The 23,648-nt window shown below is 44.0% G+C and overlaps 1 protein-coding gene across 1 annotated transcript in view; it reads left to right on the plus strand.

The window, feature by feature from the left end:
• C1D (C1D nuclear receptor corepressor) overlaps window positions 1-23,648 on the plus strand; it is a 147,646-nt gene that overhangs the window by 52,471 nt on the left and 71,527 nt on the right. Inside the window, exons 3-4 of the mRNA XM_086927585.1 lie at window positions 3,722-3,788; window positions 3,876-3,931. Coding sequence (XP_086783711.1) covers window positions 3,722-3,788; window positions 3,876-3,931 — 123 coding nt within the window. The remainder of the gene's footprint in view (window positions 1-3,721; window positions 3,789-3,875; window positions 3,932-23,648) is intronic.

The following is a 23,648-nucleotide window of genomic DNA, read 5'->3' on the forward strand; positions in this document are numbered from 1 at the left end:
AAGAGACTGCTGCAAATCCAACTTAAAAGCTACAGCGTGCATTGAAGATATAAGCCTTTACTCGCTGCCCAAAGTCTTCAAAAATTCTTGTGCCAATATCTCAGAGGTGAAAAAGCGGGTTTGTTCTTTGTATGTCACTTTTAATTTGGCAGGGTTAAGGAGAAATGCCATAGCACCTTTGGATTGAAATGATACGATCAACTTCCGCAAATGCTACCTTTGTTGGACAGTGGCAGAACAGTAATCGGGTTGAACAAAGAATTTTGCAGGCCATGCCGGTATGTCGCTTATCTGGCCTAGCCAGATCGTAGATTGCCTCACAAAGAGAATAATTATTGATGCAGATAAGAATTGCCCTGGTATATTTATTAGTGACCGTTCTCAGATCACCTTTTCGCTTACACTAGACAAATGGAAACCTATGTGCCCGAATAATTTCAGTCTCCCAATTCCAATCATTTAATTCCGGAAACACTTCCTTAAACATTGCGATGATAAATTTTCTTGTGACCTGTCTTTCTTTAGCCTCCGTAACCCTGAGCACGCTGAGGTTATTCCGTCTTGAGCAGTTCTCTAAATCTGTCAGTTTCCAGTCAACATCCATCTTAGTCTTTTGTAGAGTCTCTATAGTAGTCTGTTGTTTAACTAAGGAATCCTCAACTCCTGAGATCCGCTCTTCTACTTCTGTGACTCTTATATTTCTCATCCTCGTCATCATCTTCATTCCCTATAAGGGGTGTATCTTCCACACCTGTGTCCCCCAGTACTGCAGCTTCCCATCTAGGTTGAGCGATTCCGGCAGACAGTGCTTGTGGGGTGTGTTCTCCTAAATCTATAGGTTTTTTCACTGTACCTTAATATGGAGATTGCTCTGATTCCACTTCTTCCGCCTCATCCTGACCGTCACCCCAATCGCCCGTTGTATTAGACACATCTGTATCGTCTCCATCGTCCTGCGCCGAGACTACAGATAGATCAGACATTGAATAGACTTTCCTTCTGAGCCTGCGTACTCGAGCTAGCTGCCCTTGTCATTTAAGAAGGTGCCATTATCAACAATTAAGGAAGTGCTACTACCAACAGTAAGTTCATCCACTATTATTCGGTCATCCCTATTAGGTGGTTGTTGTGTATCTTCATCCGCTTGGTCGGCGTGATCCACAGCCAATGGAACCACTGGGATTGAAGTTGGGCTATCCATAGCTACATGCCCAGCGCTTTGGCTAGCAGGCCCTGCATCTGCCCCGAGTCTGCGATGCCTTTAACATTTCCTTTGGCGGCATTTAAATTAGCTTTAACAACTTGACGTTTATTAAAGATTGCCGTTATTAAAGATTGCCGTTACAGTGTAGGTTTTATCTCTCGTTTCCTGCTGTGTTAATGAGGTATTTTCCTGCTGTGGGCGAGTTTTAGGGGTCTGGGAGGTAGGTTCAGCAGTTATTGATCTGTTATTGCCTCTTTTGCCATCAGCGCCACCCATATTCACTGTTCCACCATTAGTAACAGCGATTGAGCCCGTCGCGTCTGAAGAACCTGCCGAGTCTGCAGTAGCAGCTCCCGGGTTTTTGCCCCTTTTCCTCTTGCCATCCCGCAGAGTGCTGCGTTTATACGAAAGACTAAATGAGAAATCGATAAGCCTCCTTGCTACAAACACTGCACCCACCACAAAGCTGGCGTTTTTAAAAAGAAAAAAGTCCTGCACAGTCCAGCACAAAAGCAATCCACTGCCTAACTCACCGGAGAGCATAGACCAGTTTCTGCAAACAAGCTGCACCAAATTAATTACTCCTTAGTCACTCCAGCATTCACTGCTCACCGATCACCTACGCTCCGCAGCTCTCCCCAGCCTCAGTCCACCTCAGCCTCCGCCTCCACCTCAGGTGACTCAGCGAGTAGCGTTCTATCCAGTGCGGCTGCGCTCTCCACGTTTCCTGCAGGTTGGCTTGTACACCATACACGCGCGAAATCCCGAATGTTTCTCCCTCAGCCGGCAGAATATGCCACGTAGCGATGTCTTTCCAAGATTAACGGGATTTAACTGGCTTATCTAACGCGTATTGAGCCTTTTCTGCACGCCGCTGCAACAGGTAGGGTCCGTCAGGTAAGGAGCCGCAGGGAGCAGTTACCGATCACTCACACAGTCACACAAGCTGCCGCCATCTTGCCCCTTCTCTTCAAATTTGTTCAATTACACATAATATCATCCTAATGATATATACGGTAACAAAAATGGCAATAGCTCTCGATAAACAGTTATAAGGTCCCAAAGGGGAGACCTTATGGCTATGCCAATGCTTGTTAACCATACCACACTCAGTGTGTTTTGTGGTTCAGTTAAAGGGGTGTCTGTGTCCTTGCCTTGGTCTGTAATTGTGTGCAGCATCTTAGTCTAAAAGTACACCTGTCTCCCTTGTTATCTGTGTTTTTCGTTTTTTCCAAAGCCTCTGATTTCCCCATTTTTCTCAGGATCTCATCGTCAAAGAGTCGAGCAGTGTCCGTTTGTCCCACTGTCTGTATCTCGCTCCTCAAGTGGGTCAGAGTGTTACTTAGAATGGTGCCTTCCCTATCCCAGCTTTGTGAGTTTATTTAAAAAAAAACGATATGTGAAGCGATAGAGCCAGAATTCCACTGTTGGTGCTCTCCATGTTGGCATGCATGTTTCCTGTATCTAACAGTCTGAGCTTTTTCAGATACCAAATGTGGTCCTTCTCTCCCACATAATTCCAATGGCCATTATTATTGGCAACTTAATAAGTCTAGATGGTTATTACCCATCACAATTACTGCAAGAATATTTTGGCACAAAAAGGATAGCCCAGATGTATCCATGGTTTTCTGTAATCCAGTAACTCCAAATGTACAGCGAAAAACACCCTGGTTTTGGTCATACAAAGACAATGGGATAGGGTGAATATCACTTTTGTGGCAGGATTCACTTAATTATGCAACAAGAAAATCCAAATTATGACGCATAAAGCTCCACAATTTATATAATTACCTCCTTGTTTGTCGTTCATATTCCTATTAACACTGCCTTGGTAAAGGTTTCACCTTATTTATACTAGTTTAACACCCAAATACAGCAATAAGCAACAGAAAGGTGATCACTGTACAGCAACATATGTTGCCACATTTAATGTGACTTTAGATCTGTTTGAGCTAGAAACAATTGTTTTGTTACAATCTTCAGAATTTGCAGCAGATGATCCATTATGGGGCAAATCCATAGCTATCTGGAATACACAGCAACCAGAAACATGCGTAAATCCAATTATTGCACCATGCAATTCACCTGGATATGTTTCATTTCCTCCCTATCTCAACAGTGATACTTTGCCTCCTTCCTGACCTTTTAAAATGTGAAGGCAACAGCATAAATCAAAGAAATAATCGTTTTTATGTAATGTCAAATAAACCAGAAGCTACTTAACCCACGTGCCTCCGAGTTTATATCTCCCTCCTGCTCTGCCAGATTTATTAATTGTTTCATCTATCTTTCATCTGGGTTTCTGTGGATTTTTTTTAGTACTCTCCCTTCCCAAAACATTTTTACTTGCTTCCTGTATAGAGGAACCTGTCAGTTAAACCACAGTATCATGCTTCTGGAAGTTGACTTTTTATTATAAATCTAAGAGTATGTATTTAATTGATATCAAAGTTGTAAGTACTTTTTAACTGCACATATTAAAGTATAACCATGTGTAACTATTTTCTTTTAAAGCTGGATCCACTTGATCAAGCCAAGCTGGATTTGGTGTCTTCATACTCGTTGAATTCACTGTTCTGGAGTAAGTTATTGAAGATGGAGTATGAATTCTATACTGGGGACGGGGGAGTGGGGTGAATACAAACTTAACATTGTTTCTGTTTTCTAGTATACTTGGTCACACAAGGTGTTAATCCCAAGGAACATCCAGTGAAGCAGGAGTTGGTAAGCCAGCCATTTTGTGTTCTTCCTCAAAACGTTGTTCATAGCATGTGTTTGTTTCTCTCGTTTCTGATGCAGTCATTACCGACCACTATCTGTGGTGGGTACTTTCATATTCCACTAGGATCCCTATATCTCTTGTACTATTACACTCCAGTGAGATAGCCATGGCACTCTTTTTTAGATCTTCATCTTTAAGAATGGTGGCCGTGTGCCTTTCTTTCTTTTCTGCAAAAGCCTGCATAATACATTTTAATTGCAGTCAGCGCGAAGGCCGCTGCGCTTCGTTTTTAAGTATAGCGGTGGTGTGCCTTTATTAATTTGGCGCTGCTCATTTAGGACTTTTTTACCCTAGCCTGTGCTATTCAAACCTTCTAAGCTTTTGTGCCGTACGTGGCTGGATTGATGAGATAATCAAAGGGACCAGTTGTAATGCTATGAGAAAAAAACAAACCTCTCTCAGAGGGCGAGCAAGTCCGAAACAAAATACTACGCCACTAATGCATGTTTCACAATGTATTAAGGCGGACGTGAAGCAGGCTGCGTCTGCACCGTGGATCTGAAAGTAACAGCCCGCACCACCCATGTCTCAAGATGCGCAAGAGTCTGTCTTGCATACATTTTAGTCACATGTTTTTCGACGAACAGGGAACCAGTGTACTTAGTCTTAGTACGACTTAAAGTTGTATTTGCCCAATTGGCATTGGATAGACTTCATGCCACCGCCACCTAAATGCTGCAAAACCATTTGGCTCTGTTCTGTTCAGGACAGATGTTGACACCCTGGGCCCTTTAGCGTTCTTGCAGTGTATTGGTGGGTAGAACCGGATAGATGCAACTGCAATGTAAAAGTAACCGGATGATGTGTCCAGGATTACCAACTGACTGAGAAGATTTTCAGCTCAGTACCTCAATGATGATGTTTCCGGCTCTTGTACTTTGGACTATTGTCCCCAGATCTACTGTGACCACCTTCAAACCACGAGGGGCCGATGGCAGTGATTGCTGGCAAACGGACCCTAATGGCACAAAAAAACCACCATTCGTCTTGTCCAGTATGCCACTGTGCTCTCGCCTTAATGGCGCATCTTGTCACAGCTTCAGAGAGTTTGCAGTCCCTAAACAGTTCTTCTTAGCATACCAAAGAGTTTTCCTGAGATGTACATCAATGCAATCGTCCTGTAATTATTTGGACAAGTTTGACGGCTTTGTAAAAAAAAAAAAATGTTTAATAGAAGAAAATTCTTATACTACCCTGCCAAGAGTCCTGAATCATATTAATTTTTAAGATTGCCTAAAGCAGGGAGTATAAGAGGGTAGACCAAATTGAGGCTCTAATTTCAAGATAAATGCTCAACTACCGTTTGGGCCCTGTGCTCGGGAGGTTTTAGTTGATCTTATATACTCCACTATTTCGTTAACATCCAGAGCTTTATTTCAAAAGCATTCCTTGAAAAATTACAGTTGCTTTCATAAAAGGTACTTGGCTGCAACATTTTGGTTAAATCAAGAGATGAGACGGGCATGATTTTTAACCTTTTGAATTTGAAAAGTGCATTACAGTGAGGTAATTAATTGGGATATTTTAGTCAGTTTGCATAGCATTAAGCCTTTATTTCTCATGTCCTTTCCCATTAAATCCCCAAAAGATTTTCTTCTGTTTTTCTTGCTGAGAAGTAGCTTTTCCTCCATAGGATATTTTTCTCAAGCCTTTTCCATATTGGTTTCAACATTCCATACAAAATGCAGCTCTGTCCTTCGTATTAATTTTGGAGACCTTTCTTAATTGTATTTTCAGCAAGATTCCAGGAGTATCATCTTTTCCTCCATTTGGCTGTCTCCTAATTTTTTTAAACTAAATGGTTCCTCGCTTTTGACGACACAATTGTATGATGTCAGGACTGCCCCACGGCTCACATGCATTATACTATTACTAAGCAGTTTAATGCCTCACAGCACAAAATTTTATGAGGGGCAACTCAATTTCCAAATTTCATTTTTAGAAAGTGGATGCCACAATGCTATCAAGAGTGGTCTGATCACTACCAAAGTTAATTAAAATATGTAAATCATTTCTCAATTAGAATAATTATTATTTTATAATGCATACTTGATTAGAGAGCTTGTTTTGGCTTACTAGAAAGTATCTTGTGTTGGTTGGTCATCTTTGTTCCTCCTATTAATTATTACTTGATTGCGAGCTTTAAACAAAAGCCAAAATGTATAACTTTATTTTTGCACATTTCCTTGTGTTCAATGTTTACATTAGGGATTCTCATAGATGCTGCCTAGTTTTTGATATGTTGCCATAATTAAACTGAAACATTAAAGTCACCAGTTCTCTGACAGCTTGGATATTTACACACCATTTCATCGACTAAAATATTAAGCAATTTGTAAATACCACTCAGCTTGTTTTCCTGATGGAATATAAAAGTTTATGTCTATTAAATTGTTAATGGAATTTAGAGAACTTCCAGTCCGACAACCAGATGGGTCAGGTATCAGACTAACTAAGAATTTACCCTGATTTTGGCAGAACGTTTGATATTGTTAGGTCTCGCCTAGGCAGCACTTGCGCTGCCTCTTCGAGACGTGCTGTATTCAGGATATGGGCAATAGCCTCGGCCCTTACTTTTTATTGGCTCCTTGCAGTGTACTTTTGGATTCTTTTTATTTCATTGGTTTATTTTATTAGTAGTCCCTCCTTCCTATTTAGTACCTCCCTCTCTTCTGTTACCTCCCATGAGGGCTTCCATTTTACATGTATCATTACTTTGTACTTTTTATTTACAGTTTCAAAGCACTCTTTTGTTAGTCACTTTTTCATGGTAGATGGCGTTGCAGGCACAGCTACGCACTCCCCCCAACCTTGACTCATTATATGCTTCACTTCAATTAATCTGGCCCCTGCCTTCCCCCATCAACACTTCACACCTGTGAGTGTGCATGTAATCCTGAGATGGTCGTAGGCGTGTCGAGCTGTCTGTTTAAGGGGCAGCAACCACATGGTACACACAAGTCATTTACTAATTCAATAGGAGCACTGCTCTTCAGCATATGTCTTTTCATTTCTGCCTTCTGCTCGTCACAGAGCTGCTTACACTTTATTTCCTCGCCTCCTGCCTTCCCTCAAAACCCCCTCCCATTGTAAAATATTGGTAAAGGGTCTCCTTGTATATTTGCAAAGCATTCTCACGCCACTCGCCTGTAAATCTTTAGCCGTGAACACTCTCTCGCTGCAGCTGCTTCCTCCCCCTCCTGCTGATTTACATTACTGGTTGCCAGAGCATACTTTAACCCTTTACACCCCAGCACACCACTTGCAGATAAGCCTGTGTGTTTTACGCCAGCGGGCTACTGGACTGCAACATTCTTCCTATTTCTTTACCTTTTTTTCAATCACAGAACCCACGTTCTAAAGCTTGGTGCCGTGATTGCTTCAAAAGTAAATAAATGGAAAAACAAGCATTTGCAATGCAATAGGTTTTGCATTACTAAAAGTTAGAGCTATTGGCATTTCATTATTATTAGCAACGCCAATAGCTCAAACTTTCACTAATGTTTGACATTTTGCGTTGTACATGCTTGAATTAAGTGGCCTTCTCGCACCACAATGCTTTGTCTCAGTCCTCCCGTCCTTTCAAGTTCCAGCTGCTTGCTGGTGCGGTTCTACTAACCACAAGTGTTTACACGCTTTTAGACAGCAACATAAGCTGTTCGCACTAGCCGTCCCCTGGTAATCCTTTGTTCCTGAGACTATCTCCTATTGACTGCCTTGATCTGCTAATTGCACCTGATTACCTCTGTGTCACGAAGAGCCCCCAAATGCTGTTGAACATTAGCCGTAAGCCAGCGTCTTCTGGCAGCAGGGCACGCTCAGGACTGTGAATATCGCATTAATATCTTAGAGTGAAATCCCAGCAGATAAGAGGGCTGCTGGGGAACCGAGGACGTGCACTTCATAGTGACGGAGGTAGTTCCAAATTCTAGTCTGGCAATCTCCATCAATTCACCATTCACTGAAGGGAGCGGATTATGAAATTGCAGGAAAAATGTGTTTTCTTAAGCTGGGGGCCCCTCTCCATATTCTGCAGGGCACCGGGTGGGGCATCATGTTTTGTTATGTACTGTCTCTTTTATAGCGCACGGCTACCCCAAAGGGTGTCCCGGCGCTTTGGCAAAGAGACCTGGAACTGAAAAACACAACACGGCAACTCAGTGGTCCAAAGAATCATGCAGAAAAAAGCCAAGTCTTCAGCTCCCTTCTAAAAGAAAGGAGACTGTTGGCTTTCCGAAGGGTAACAGGGAGCTCGTTCCAGCGACATGCTGCCAAATAACGGAAGGACCGTCCTCCCATCCGGGCACGTCTGATAGGCGGCACAGCGGCCTTGGCCAACCCGGCCGATCGCAGAGTCCTCCTCGGCGCATAGAAAGCCATACGCTTCCTGATGTAACTCGGGCCAACTGAATGAAGAGCCTTAAACGCCAGGGTAAGAGTCTTGAATGTGATTCTTTTAGAGATGGGCAACCAATGCAGCCTATTGAGCAAATCAGATGCTTTTGCTCTGCGTGGAAGGCCAAAAATGGCTCTTGCCGCCGAGTTCTGCACTATTTGCAGCCTGGAAAGCAAATATTTAGGCAGTCCTAAATATAGGGCATTGGCGTAGTAGAGTCGTGATCCAATTAACGCTTGAACAATAATTTTTTTGTACTGCAAGGATAACAGCGGGAGAAATTTCCTGAGCATCTTCAAAATGCCGAAGCATTTCCCGGACAACCCAATAATCTGGGGTCTGAAAGAAAGGCTGTCATCGCACAACACACCAAGGTTCTTAGCTTGTGTCAACGCCTTCTCAGGAGGAAACATGTCCTGAGGCCACCAAGATTTCCAGCAAGGATCGGGTGCACAGCCAAAGAAAAGCAGCTCAGACTTATCTGAGTTGTATTTCAGGCTGTGCCGTTGAAACCAAGCGAAGACCGCACTCAGGCAGTCTTTGATCCTGGCGCCATCAAAAGCCTCTCCCTTCCTGCAGGTAAACCGGAGCTGGGTGTCATCAGCGTAGGATATGATCTGGGCACCAAAAGACTCCACTACCGCCGCCAGAGGAGCCATGTAGATATTAAAAAGGGTGGGGCTCAGAATAGACCCTTGAGGAACCCCTACCTCTAGCGGCGGCATTTCAGCGGAGAACGGGGGTGCCCAGATCACCTGTCGACGACCGGAAAGAAAGGATTTAAACCAGTCCAACACCGTCCCACGAAACCCGATCTCCCAGAGTCTTAAAAGGAGACCGTCATGTGGGACGGTGTCGAAGGCCGCCGACAGATCTAGCATGACTAAAATAGCCTTTCCCCCAAGATCAAGAGTTTCCCTGATAGCTTCGGTGACCTCAAGAAGGGCTGTCTCCATGCTATAATTAGCACGGAAGCCAGATTGAGAATCATGGAGGATGTTGTTGCTTTCGATAAAGTTGGTGATCAAGAGCTGCACATGTTTCTCAATCACCTTCGCCAGAGCAGGAAGCAGGGAGATTGGCCTATAATTAGCATGCACCAGGGGATCTAAAGTAGGCTTTTTGAGTAACGGCAGAATCAGCGCATGTTTCCATGCCAGAGGTACCGCTCCCGTACTCAGGGAGAGATTGAGCAGAGGGTTCAGCAAGCTGTTAACTGCCGAAGCTACTTTACCCAGGCACTTCGCTGGACACGGATCCAAAGGTGAGCCAGACTGAAGCCGGGACAAAAGATCATAAGAGGTAGCACAAGACAGCGGCGGAAAGACCGATAGTATGTGCCCTTTCTCTTCCACTAATGAAGGTAGAGAGATCGAATTACATACCGATACGTTGAGCTCCACCGTAGGGAAAGACTCCTGAATAGCCTTAATTTTGTGTACAAAAAAGTCTCCGAGTTGGCTAATCCAAACTTCCGTGTGAGAGTGAGAGGGTGAACAGGCAGCAGGGGAAGCAAACTCCTTTACTATTCTAAAAAGTTCCTTGCTCATATTATCCGCTTCATCGATTCTACGCTCGAGATATTCTTTTTTGCCTTCAGAAATGTGTTTGTGATAAAGCTTAAGAGCATCACGATATTTTAATTTGTCCTCCGATTCATATTTGCGCCTCCACACTCTTTCGGCCCTTTTACAATCTTGGTGCATTTTCCTCAACGAAGGAGTGAACCAAGGGGCGGACACATGACTATGAACTGATTTGGCTGCCTTGACTGGAGCCAACTCATCAAATCTGGCTATCAGCCATTTATGGACCAAATCTAAGTTAGCTTCCAAGTCGTCTGTAAGCTCGCAAGGATGAAGACAGAGGGCATCTGACAGCATTTCCGCCGTGACTAGATGAAAAGATCATGATTATCGAATCCTTCTGCGCTCTCTGGCCAATCATGTCCACATAAGGGATGCCAACATTTATTATAAAATGATCCGACCATAGCACTGGAAGTGGCGAGGACACGGCAATCTGTCTGGTGGAAAAAATGTGGTCAAAAGTATGGCCTTTATTATGGGTGGGACTGTCAATATAAGGAAAAGCCCAAGCAGCACAGTAATATCCTGCAATTTAGACGCATCAGGATCTGCTGTAATGTCCATATGAAGGTTTAAATCCCCCAACAAAATACAATGCACCGATCTTATACAGGGTACAGAGAGTGCTGCCTGCAAGTCGTCAAAAAGCGTACCAATGGGTCCAGGGGGTCTATAAACAAGGAGCCCAGTGCACGTCTGACGAGGCGAAAGGCTAAGTGTAAAGCCCAAGGCTTCACAGCCCGAGATGTTCTCGACAGGAAACGTAGTACACACTAGATCCTTATCCACAATAAGGGCCACTCCCCCTCCCCTCCCCCCAACTCTATCCTTCCTTAAGATGGTTTAATTCGGGGGGTAATGCACTGGCCAAGCCAGGGCCTGAGCATTCCCCGAGCCAAGTTTCTGTTCAAAACAGGCAAGAAATTTTAGAGTCCGAGAGTAGATTCCAGATGTCGGTGGAATGTCTGCCAAGGGATCTGGTGTTCAAGAGAGGACATTGACAGTACTGAGTAGGAGGTGGCAACACCGTTCCCAACGACACAACAGGCCGCCAGCCACAAGTCGGACAGCCTTTCCTCAGAAGGCGTCCTCCCGGAAAAACACACTGGCACAGAGGGGAATGATTACGCAAAGCAAGCAACTCGGCGGTGCTGTAAACAATCATCATGAACCAGATACAAAGCAACAACAGACAAAACCGTGGATAAAAGAGCCAGAGTCCCACCTCCTACACCTCCGAGGCGCTGACGAGTGCAGACGGGCAGGACTCTGGCACGACTCAGGCACAGGGAAGGCGCTTCCGCTGCGCGTCACCGCTGCGCGCTAAGGGCGAGCTTTAAATAGCGTGTTCTCCGCGTCCCCGATCACATGAACGCTCCAAGATGGCGCTCAAACTCCCTTCCCAAAGCAAGATGTCACTCACCACCCACAACCTCCCCGGAACCGGACCCGCCAAACAGCGGTGGTTTTTCCAGGAAATTATGGGGCAAGGTAAGGGGCAGGAGCAGAGATAAAAGCAGGGCAAAAGTGAAAAATAAATAAAAATAAATCAGAGAACGGGACTTTTAAAATATAGCAGTGCAGTGTACTAAGAGCGCGCGACCAGCCGAAGCAAATCTCGGCCACAGGATACCTTTGTTAACTCACTGATGATATGCAGTTCTAAAAGACGCTCACGATGATTTTCTTGTCACACGGGGCAGACAAACAGGAATGGATACTCCCCGCGCCTCCTCTTAAAAAAAAAAATATATATATATATATATATATCTCAGGTATATGAAAAGCACTAACTTGTAAATGCTCAGTATGCCGTAGAAAACGTATATTTTACTCTTACAAAAAAAGACAAGTTCTAATGTCAAATTGTAGCTATGTACAAGGTCAGTAAAATAGGTGAGTTGGAAACTGAGATCTGTGCATGATATGTATGTTCCAACCCATGCAGGGCCGTCTCCACCTTTCATATTTGGGTTTGGTAGAAAAAACTGCCATCTTCACTAGGGTGATAATGTTTCAATATACACATGTTATGCTGTATGAATAGCAGTTCAGAGACATTACACCAGTTCTTAAGCCCATACATAACATTACTCCCCAACCTCATAACTTTGACACTTCTTTAATGCAATGCACTAACCTTGACTCTTCCTTAATGTACGCAGCGTAGAATGAGGTGATGTTCTTTTAGTCTTGATAGGATCTGAATTTGGTTTTATTCGGACGCGCATGCAGCAGTAACTAAGTACTTAACCCACTAAACCGCCTTACCGTCCGTAGGCAGTATAAATCTAGATGTGTTTAGTACACCATAATTAGAAATTGGTGTTTTGCTTTAAGTGCGATGACAGGAAAAGGGTACAGTTATTTGTAAAGGAGAATATAATTTGGTACAGTAAAATGAAAAGGTTGGGTGAGGCGTGCAGCTGTAGCAGTGGAATGTGACACACAGGCTTTTACTGCTGGGTCACGCTGGCCTCCATTTTTTCCTCAGGACCAGGGTCTGTGTGAAGTGTCATGGATACAAAAGTAGAAAGCTAAAAACATTAAATACACCCATTGTGTGCTAAGTGTGAAAGCATTTTGCCCCTGGTGGACACACATGATGGGAGGTGGAGAGTCAGGCCAGTATCGAACAGTGGTCTTCAAACTTTTTGATGGCCATCATCCCCATGTCCCATCCTGTATAAATGTCATCACACATACCTAGGAACTAAAACATTTTTCACTATTAATCTGCAGAATTGGCAGCTTTTAACTTTTTTCAGAATTCAAACACTTGAATTGTGTTAAGGGATCTCTTTAAAAATGCAAATACCTGATTGCCAGCTTTGTTTTGAAAGCCTGGCATTCATAAATTGCAAAAGTATCCACAGAGTGATTTGAATTATTTTTTTTAAGTCTAGTCTAGGCCGCGTTAGTTTAATAGATAGAAAAAAAAATTACAATGCAATAGGTCTCACATTGCTGAACGTTTGAGTTCCTGGCATTGCCAACAATATTGCAACACCAAAAGTTCAAATTTTCAGTAAATCAAGACCTATTGCATTGCAATGCTTTTTTTTTTTTTAGTAGGGAGCTAATCTAATTAACCATACCCAGACAAACAAATGTATTAAACTGAATTGGTTTACTAATACTTTTTTAGTTGTGGTCCATGTTTAGGGTGTATTTGATCCATTGACATTTTTTGTTCTCTGATATCCACATTATTGAGTAATTGATTCCAAGTCATAATACATACCTGGCAGAAATGTATTCTTCAGAAATACTCTCCATTCTCAATTTCCTACGAGTGTAAACTAACTGTAGAATTTCTTCTGTAGGTTTTATAGGTCTGTACATCAATTATGGCTTTATTTAGAAGATCATAGCCATTTCAGGCTCTAACAGATGAGACCAAAACTTTAGGTCAAGTGATATTACACTGAAGACTTGGCACGGACGGCAGGTCTTGAGCTCCTTAGCTGCGTTCATACATTCGCCCTCTTCATGAAGGAATATTAGTTTGAGATATAGAGCACTAAATCATTTGCTACAAAGTTATTTTAACTCTCATATGCTGTTAAACGTTTACAGTTCTCCTATACTCATGCTTCTTTTTTAAAGACTAAACTTGTAGAATCCTTTTCTAATTATATATCCCTTATTAACATTTCTTTTAGAATGTATTTTTGATAGAATGTGCTCATATTCACTTCAGTATCTTTTTGTACACACAACCAGGTGTGTTTGGATATTTTTTACCATTTGAACTTTCATTTTATTAGTTGCATGTAAAGCATGCTTTGATAGTGGGCAAAAGACCTGGGTGTTTGGGTTTAGCTTCATCTTCAAGTCCTTCGAAACATTATTTTGATCCTCCGTTTCAAATTTTATTGATCTGAAACATTTTCCTGTGATTTTGTATTATATTTTTTTGTTGCTTTTTTGGCCTCAGTGAGGCGTTTTTAAAAAACCAAACACAGGAAATAATATAGGGGTCCATCAAATACGGGTTAGGAAGCACCGCAATGAATTAACAGCCTGCTACTGCTGGTTGAGGCCCAGTCGGCTTTTAATGGAGTGGGTTTGTCTTTCTCTCCAGGTCACTCTACCACTTAGTGAGGGGGCCATATTGTCAACGAGACAGGATCATCACATAGCTTCAGTGATGGGCTTCTCTAGGGTAACATGGGAACGCCAAACGCTTGAATGGCTAAATGACTCCTCTGCCCCTGATTTGGCCAATGCCATCCCTCCCAACTATTCCATCTTTAGGAGGGATAGATCATCTGGGCGAGGGGGCGGTGTGGCTATTATAGTTAACAAACAGCTGCCTTGTCTCACATTTCCGGTTGATAACATCCAGAACACCGAGGCCCTTGGCTTCACACTCCACCTCTCCCCCTCTCAGGCTTGTACCGGTATTCTTATATATAGAGCCCCTGGCCCTTTGGGCTCCTTTTTGGACGAATTACAAGTTGCACTCTCAGTCCCTTGTCTTAAGTCGGAGCACTGCATCCTTCTAGGTGATTTAAATATACACATGGACGATTCCACTAATCCAGACACTATGAAACTAATGGATATAACTACCTCATTAGGACTGCTACCGCTTATTCAAGAACCTACACATAACAAGGGTCACACTCTGGACCAAGTCTACTCCACCATTCCTATTGGCATCCAAGCACCGCAGCCGGTGTTATGGTCGGATCATTATTTAATTACTTTTTTCCTTTCTTGTGTTCCATCTTCTAGGATCAAACCCACTGCCTCTCCTAAGCGTACTTCCAGACCTTTCCACCTTCTCTCTAATGAGATGTTACTGCAGGCTATTGACTGTGCACCCTGTACCTTGTCAGGCAACTTAGAAGATGACCTAGCCTATTTTGTCGATTGGCTCACGACGAGACTGGCGATTCTTGTCCCAGAGAAAATAGCTAAGTCCGGAGATAGACGGCCCTCAGCCCCTTGGTTCACTTCTCAGCTCAGGGAAGCTCGCCAAAATTGTAAGAGAGCTGAAAGAGCTTGGAGGAGGGACTACAATCCCTTGGAGAAAGTAAAGTATGACTAGATCCTACTATAATTTGATGTGGAAAGAGAAAAAGTCCTATCTTGAACGTCGCATCGATGAATCTGGAAACACATGTAAGGAAATCTTTAGAATTGTCAAAGACTTTACATCACCGTCCCTAGGCACCCCGACCCAGTCCCATTCTGAATCCTGGCTCAGTGAACTGGCCCTTTACTTTGTTAATAAAATAACGTCCATCCAAGCTTCCCTTGCTGTCTATTCCCAACAAACTGATGTAGACCTACCAGCCGCCCACACCTCCTCAAAACTTGTTCTGGCTCCCACTCTCTGGGAATTTCCCCCTTTGAGTCTTGATTCTTCTTTAGACCTCTTGTCTGGGCTGAAGTCGGGCTCACCTCTTGATCCATGTCCAGCCTCATGTCTCAACAAAATAGCTCCGGCCCTAAATGGTCTCATCAATCCTATTCTCAACTCCTCGCTGTCTTCTGGTGTAGTCCCTCGGGCTTGGAAGTGTGCTCTCATTCTTCCACTTCTAAAAAAAACCAGCCCTAGATCCTACCGTCCATGCCAACTACAGGCCAATCTCTCTCCTCCCCGCTCTGGCGAAAGTGGCAGAAAGACATGTGCACAGATCAATCTCTAATTTTATCGAGGAGAACCATCTGTTGCACAGCACTCAATCTGGTTTTCTTGCTAATTATAGCACGGAGACCGAAGTCACAGACGCCATCAGAGAGGTGCTGGATGTTGGAGGAAAGGCCATGTTGGTCATTTTGGACCTGTCGGCGGCTTTCAACACCGTTCCCCATGACACCCTCCTATTACGACTCTGGGAGTGTGGTCTTCGGGGGACGGTGTGGAATTGGCTCAAATCCTTTCTAGCCGACCGCCGACAAACGATCTGGGCGCCCCCGCACTCCGCCGACATGGCACCTCTTGAGGTAGGGGTCCCTCAGGGGTCTATTCTTAGCCCCCTGCTTTTTAACATCTTTTTGGCCCCCCTGGCAGAGGTGGCGGAGTCCTTCGGCGCTCAGATCGTGTCCTACGCCGACGGCACCCAACTCCTTGTTTACATGTGACAAGAATGAGGTGTTTGACGGGACTCTTATCAGAAGCTGCCTAGAGGCAGTTTTTGGGTGGTTTAGAGGGCACGGACTGAAATGCAACTCCGATAAGTCGGAGCTGCTTTTCTTTGGCTGCGCCACTGAACCGAACTGGAAATGCTGGTGGCCGCAAGACCTGTTTCCGCCTGTAAATGCGTCCATCAAAGCTAAAAATTTGGGAATCATTGTTGATAATGACCTAGCTTTTGGACCCCAAATATCTTGCCTTTCCGGGAAATGCTTCGGCATCCTTCGGATGCTCAGAAAATTTCTCCCCTTGATATCAATCCATCATAGAAGGGTCATTGTTCAATTACTCATTGGATCCAGATTAGACTATGCAAAGGCTCTTTATTTAGGACTCCCAAAATACCTCTTGATGCGTCTTCAAGTAGTTCAAAACTCAGCTGCCCGTGCCATCTACGGGCTCCCTAGACGTACTGGTGCCTCTGATCTGTTAAGAGAATTGCACTGGCTTCCCATAGCTAAGAGAGTCCTTTTTAAAAGTCTGACGCTGACCTTTAAAGCCCTACATGACATTGGCCCCAGCTACATCAGAAATCGCCTTGCTTTTTATAAACCTAATAGAGCTCTAAGGTCTGCCTCCTTGTCCAAAATGGTAGTCCCGACCATCAAACGCGCTAGACTGGGTGGCCGCTCTTTTCGCCACCTGGCTCCTCGTGCTTGGAACGAGCTTCCCCTCTCTCTGAGACAGATCCCTAACCTTATGTCCTTCAGAAAGGCCTTAAAAACTTGGCTATTCACCAACTAGGGCCCCCGCTTTTCCTTATTTTCTGCTATGTTGCTGCCCCCTGCTGACCTCTTCGCCAAAGCGCCGGGACACTCCTTTGGAGTAGCCGTTGCGCTATAGAAGAAAATTTTTAACATTAACATAACATAACATGTTCAATGCTCTCTTGACTGTTCTCAAGTGCCTCTATTTTACCCGGTAGGTTTTTCCTCTTTGAGCCAAAAAAATCCTGTTTATATTTTGTTTTGCCTGTCGTACTTCCGGAAGCTAATGTGTACAGCCTTTCTACTGCATCTGGGGCCCTCCTGGAGTCCACTAATGCATACATGCCAATAGACCCGATTCTGGCGGGAGACTACCGATTTTTCAAGCCAAACATGACTTTATTTTAGCTGTCTCCCGCCTGAAAGTGCATTTTATATAATAGAAGTCAATAGGGAATTTTCATTCTCCCGATTTTTTTATTTTAAATCTCACACGTCCCGTTCCTAAAATGTTGGCATGTATACTAATGACATAACGTCTCTTTTCAGAACCTCTTCGTGCATCAAATCAAACCATATTTCCAGAAGTTTTATACACAATATTTACTGTTATTGTTTCACTATTTTGTTGCATATCGCATTTTTGAGTTTTTATTAGAGTTGGATGTGATTTAAAAAAAAAACACTTAAAAAATGCATTCATAATAAAACTAAGAACAACAAAACACGATAAGACAAGGGGAACGGGAAAGGATAGAGCAGAAAAGGGGTTATGACCAACAACCCAACAAGAGAATATAATTTAAAGAATTTCATATTTGCACATTTCATGTTTTACGCCCTCTTTCGGCTAAAAAAAGGAAATTGGCTTCAGGTTCGACCAAAACATGGGTGCCCAGATCTGGTTTATGCAGTTGGCACTCTTTTTTCCCCTTGCAACCTCTGGCTCATAGGGGCATATGTAGGGAGGCGTTTGCGATTCGCAAACGTCGAAATTCGGCGAATTTCGGCATTTGAGAATCGCAAAGTGTGCTTTGGTATGTAGGTGCACAGTAGCAAAGTAAGGAATCGCAAAAATTGTGATTCCTTATTTTGCTCAAGCATTTAAGGAATCACAATTTTGCGATTCCTTAAATGCTATGTAGGAGTGAATTTTAAAATGCGATTTTGGCTTAAGGAATCGCAAAATACCACCTACTTCCCAAGTAGATGGTATTTTGCAATTTCCTTTCAAAATGCATTTTTTGAAAAAGTTTAAAGTGCCATCTGGTGAACAGACATGCCCTTAGGGCATGTGTGTGTGCCACATGTCCTTAGAGGCACATTCCAGGGGTGCAGCAGTCCTTTGGACACCCTGGCACCCTTGGAATTGCAATTCCCAAATTGCGATTTTCTCGTAGAAAATCGCAATTTGAGAATGTACCCCCATTCATTCCTAAGGGCCTCTTAGAACATAGGAATGAATAGGACACTCCTTTCTTAATTGTGATTTGCAATTTGCAAATCGCAATTAAGGAATGTTAGAGATTCGCAAAAAAATTGCGAATTTTTTCCTACATTCCATTTTGCTATTCTCAAATAATTATTCCTTAAAAATCGCAATTTGGGAATCGCAAAATGGAAATTACCTACATATGCCCTTTAGTCCTGACCAAATAATGCCCCCCACTAGAACCCGTGGGCAATACTGGTGTTGTCCATTCCCTAGCAAAGCATAGACGATCTAGAATTATAGCATTAGAGATAGCAGTATAGATCTGCTTACCAGCATCCTGTTATCTCTTACAGTTAACAGCAAACCACATTCTTTAATACATAGACCTGTCCTCACCGAAGTCTCTCCAGTATTGCTCGAAATGTGAACAGCTATATACCATAGATCGTGGCATTTCTGGTCTGCTTTCATTTCATCATCACTGTCAAGATGTTTAATTGCGGACTGTCGACGTCGACCTATGTGAATTGCATTGCTACCTATGAATTGCTCTGCTAAAACTCCTTATGCGTGGTTATTTAATAGATACAAATCCTAGCATTCTCTTGCCACCTTGTGGTTAGAGATGGAACACCCTTCTAACAAGCACATACATACAAATTGCATTAAAAAAAAAATGAGTTTTTTTTTTATAGCGCAAACTAGACCCGAGACATCCGGCATCAGAGCCCTTTACATGTTATTTTAGGGTGACCAGGCAACCCGGGTTCGTCGGGACAGTCCAGGTTTTGCAATCTGTCCAGGCAGATTTCTCTAAATTCAGAACATATCGGGGTCCAATGATCACAGGGAGGCACCACGACTTTGTGTTCCAGTGCAGGATTAATTACCAGTCCTTTTAGAAATACATTCAATAAACAAAGGTGATACTCTGTATGAAAGTTTCCTTTAATGTATTCTCTTTAGTGCCTCATTTTCTGAATTTCGTATGCTGGTGAGCACTGTCTTTTAATTCATTCTGCGCCTCTCAGATGGTGTGAAATTGTAGTCCGACCTCCAGGTTTGTGAGGCATTGTGCTCATTTAGATGTGAAAAATGATATATTAGTGAACTGGAGTTGGGTCACCAGGGAATAGAACAAGCATTAGAAATGCAATCGGGCTCGGATTTATTTGAGTTTGAGCTAATGGCATTGTAAATGCCAATGTCTTTTTGCCATGTGTTATGGAGTGTGTGCATGTGGTGTGTAGTGGAAGTCAGTTGGTTGAATTGTAATTTTACCAATGGTGGCATGCTGTGCTTTATATGAATATGTTTAAAAGTAAAGTGTACCATACTGCGATTGCTTGGTGGAAAAGTGCACTGCCGGCTGGAGGTGTGTGTGCCTGGTGGAAGGGTGCACTGACGGCTGGTGGGTGTGTGCTTGGTAAAAGCGTGCACAGATGGATGATGGTTGTTGGTGTTTGTGCATGGTGAAAGCATTCATTGACGGCTGGGGGTGTGTTGTTGTGTGTGTTGTTTTCTATGTGCTGGTGAGTGTGTGGTGGTGAGTCTGTGGGGGTGAGCCTGGGGAGTGAGTGTGGTGGTGAGTGTGTTGTGTTGAGTGGCGACAAGTGTGTGGTGTTGAGAGACTGAGGTGTGTGGTTTGTGTGTGCGTTATGTGTGTGTGGTGTGTGTGTGGTGTTTTCTGCACACTCACACACTGCCCCTACACATTCACACACTGCTCACCCGCACACTCCCAATGTCACCCTGCATAGTCACACACTGTTTACCCTGCACACTCATTCTGCACACTCACACAATGTGCACCCTGACACACTGTCTCTGCAGTCACTCTGCACGCACTGCCACTCTGCACGCACTGCCACTCTGCACGCACTGCCACTCTGCACGCACTGCCACTCTGCACTCACTCTGCACTCACTCTACTGTCACTCTACTGTCACTCTGCACTCACTGTCACTCTGCACTCACTGTCACTCTGCACTCACTGTCACTCTGCACTCACTGTCACTCTGCACTCACTGTCACTCTGCACTCACTGTCACTCTGCACTCACTGTCACTCTGCACTCACTGTCACTCTGCACTCACTGTCACTCTGCACTCACTGTCACTCTGCACTCAGTCTGCACTCACTGTCACTCTGCACTCAGTCTGCACTCACTGTCACTCTGCACTCAGTCTGCACTCACTGTCACTCTGCACTCAGTCTGCACTCACTGCCACTCTGCACTCTCAAACTGCACTCTCAATCTGCACTCTCAAACTGCACTCTCAATCTGCACTCTCAAACTGCACTCTCCACTCTCAAACTGCACTCTCCACTCTCAAACTGCACTCTCCACTCTCAAACTGCACTCTCCACTCTCAAACTGCACTCTCAAACTGCAATCTGCACTCTGCACTCTCAAACTGCACTCTCAATCTGCACTCTCAACTCTCATACTGCACTCTCAACTCTCAAACTGCACTCTCAAACTGCACTCTCAAACTGCACTCTCAAACTGCACTCTCAAACTGCACTCTCAAACTGCACTCTCAAACTGCACTCTCAAACTGCACTCTCAATCTGCACTCTCAATCTGCACTCTCAATCTGCACTCACAATCTGCACTCTCAATCTGCACTCTCAAACTGCACTCTCAATCTGCACTCTCAAACTGCACTCTCAATCTGCACTCTCCACTCTCAAACTGCACTCTGCACTCTCAAACTGCACTCTCAAACTGCAATCTGCACTCTGCACTCTCAAACTGCACTCTCAAACTGCACTCTCAACTCTCATACTGCACTCTCAACTCTCATACTGCACTCTCAACTCTCAAACTGCACTCTCAAACTGCACTCTCAATCTGCACTCTCAAACTGCACTCTCAATCTGCACTCTCAACTCTCATACTGCACTCTCAACTCTCAAACTGCACTCTCAATCTGCACTCTCAATCTGCACTCTCAATCTGCACTCTCAATCTGCACTCTCAATCTGCACTCTCAAACTGCACTCTCAAACTGCACTCTCAAACTGCACTCTCAAACTGCACTCTCAATCTGCACTCTCCACTCTCAAACTGCACTCTGCACTCTCAAACTGCACTCTCAAACTGCAATCTGCACTCTCAAACTGCACTCTCAAACTGCACTCTCAACTCTCATACTGCACTCTCAACTCTCAAACTGCACTCTCAAACTGCACTCTCAAACTGCACTCTCAAACTGCACTCTCGATCTGCACTCTCGATCTGCACTCTCGATCTGCACTCTCGATCTGCACCCTCGATCTGCACCCTCGATCTGCACCCTCAAACTGCACTCTCAAACTGCACTCTCAAACTGCACTCTCAAACTGCACTCTCAAACTGCACTCTCAAACTGCACTCTCAAACTGCACTCTCGATCTGCACTCTCGATCTGCACTCTCGATCTGCACTCTCGATCTGCACTCTCCACTCTCAATCTGCACTCTCCACTCTCAAACTGCACTCTGCACTCTCAAACTGCACTCTCAAACTGCACTCTCAAACTGCACTCTCAAACTGCACTCTCAATCTGCACTCTCAAACTGCACTCTCAAACTGCACTCTCAAACTGCACTCTCAAACTGCACTCTCAAACTGCACTCTCAAACTGCACTCTCAAACTGCACTCTCAAACTGCACTCTCAAACTGCACTCTCAACTCTCAATCTGCACTCTGCACTCTCAATCTGCACTCTGCACTCTCAAACTGCACTCTGCACTCTCAAACTGCACTCTGCACTCTCAAACTGCACTCTGCACTCTCAAACTGCACTCTGCACTCTCAAACTGCACTCTGCACTCTCAAACTGCACTCTGCACTCTCAAACTGCACTCTCAAACTGCACTCTCAAACTGCACTCTCAAACTGCACTCTCAAACTGCACTCTCAAACTGCACTCTCAACTGAAGATCGCTCTGGGGTCGACTGGCGAGCAGGCATGGGTGGCTGAAAACGTGTACCTATTACCCAACTTTGATGACGGACCACGTGGGGTTAATAGGAACGTTAAGCAGCGTTTTTTAAAATATGCAAATTATCCTTAGGAACCGCAGCGCTTACCTTTCAGGGAGAGCGCCCTGGCCAGTCTGTCTTAAATGGCCTCCTGTGAGCCTATCGCGTCAGGCAGCAGCTAGCCTGCTAACAAAAATGTCTGCCGCAGCCGGCACTACCTCACCCAAGATGTCCCCTCACAAGCAGAAGCAGCTAAAGGGCCGCTGTAACAGCGGTGAGATTCAACAATTATTGTGCTAGCAATGTCTAACATGCCCCGTTTACCCCCACATAGACGCGGCGGAATTAAAGCGGCTGAAAAGCCGAGAAATTAAAATAGTCAAATGTAAAATAAAAGCGCGACCAGGTTGCGCAGATCAAGTGTTAAGCAGCGTTTTTTAAAATATGCAAATTATCCTTAGGAACCGCCGCGCTTACCTTTCAGGGAGAGCGCCCTGGCCAGTCTGTCTTAAATGGCCTCATGTGAGCCTATCGCGTCAGGCAGCAGCTAGCCTGCTAACAAAAATGTCTGCCGCAGCCGGCACTACCTCACCCAAGATGTCCCCTCACAAGCAGAAGCAGCTAAAGGGCCGCTGTAACAGCGGTGAGATTCAACAATTATTGTGCTAGCAATGTCCTAACATGCCCCGTTTACCCCCACATAGACGCGGCGGAATTAAAGCGGCTGAAAAGCCGAGAAATTAAAATAGTCAAATGTAAAATAAAAGCGCAACCAGGTTGCGCAGGTCAAGCGTTAAGCAGCGTTTTTTAAAATATGCAAATTATCCTTAGGAACCGCAGCGCTTACCTTTCAGGTATGTTACCTTTCAGGTATGTTAAAATCAATAGGCCTTTAATTATAGATTGTTATTGCAACTGTGCTGTAGATGGGTATTGCGTTATGTGGATCCTCAAAGATTACTGTGGTATGCTTGGGTTTTTGTTCCCGCCTCCGATTTCCTCTTATATGTCCTGTGCGTAGAAGATTTGTACTTTGATAATCTTTGTTAACCCTGTAAGGAGGGGCTATATATTTTCTGTCAAGTGTAATTTTGTGTATGTTTATAATTTCCTGAACTAAATTGTGCATACTTCTAATTTTATGACTTTTTACTTGATGGTTACCTTGTAGAAAAGTCTGTGCTCATTGTCATAGCCCTGAATTGATTATGGTGATGAGCCTATAATATAGGGTAAATGCCTGATTGCTTCATTAGGAAAGGTCAAGTCACATAGCATAGGTTCCATCTGATTATTATACAAAATTACAACAAAGGAAGTACGATGGCCATATTTATTGGGGAGTTGTGTAATACAGATTAAAGTCAATAAATGTGCAGTTGTTTACTTGGCCTTGTAACACTGAAA

The sequence above is a fragment of the Lissotriton vulgaris genome, chromosome 6 (assembly GCF_964263255.1).
Source record: "Lissotriton vulgaris chromosome 6, aLisVul1.2, whole genome shotgun sequence".
Taxonomy (NCBI): Eukaryota; Metazoa; Chordata; class Amphibia; order Caudata; family Salamandridae; genus Lissotriton; species Lissotriton vulgaris.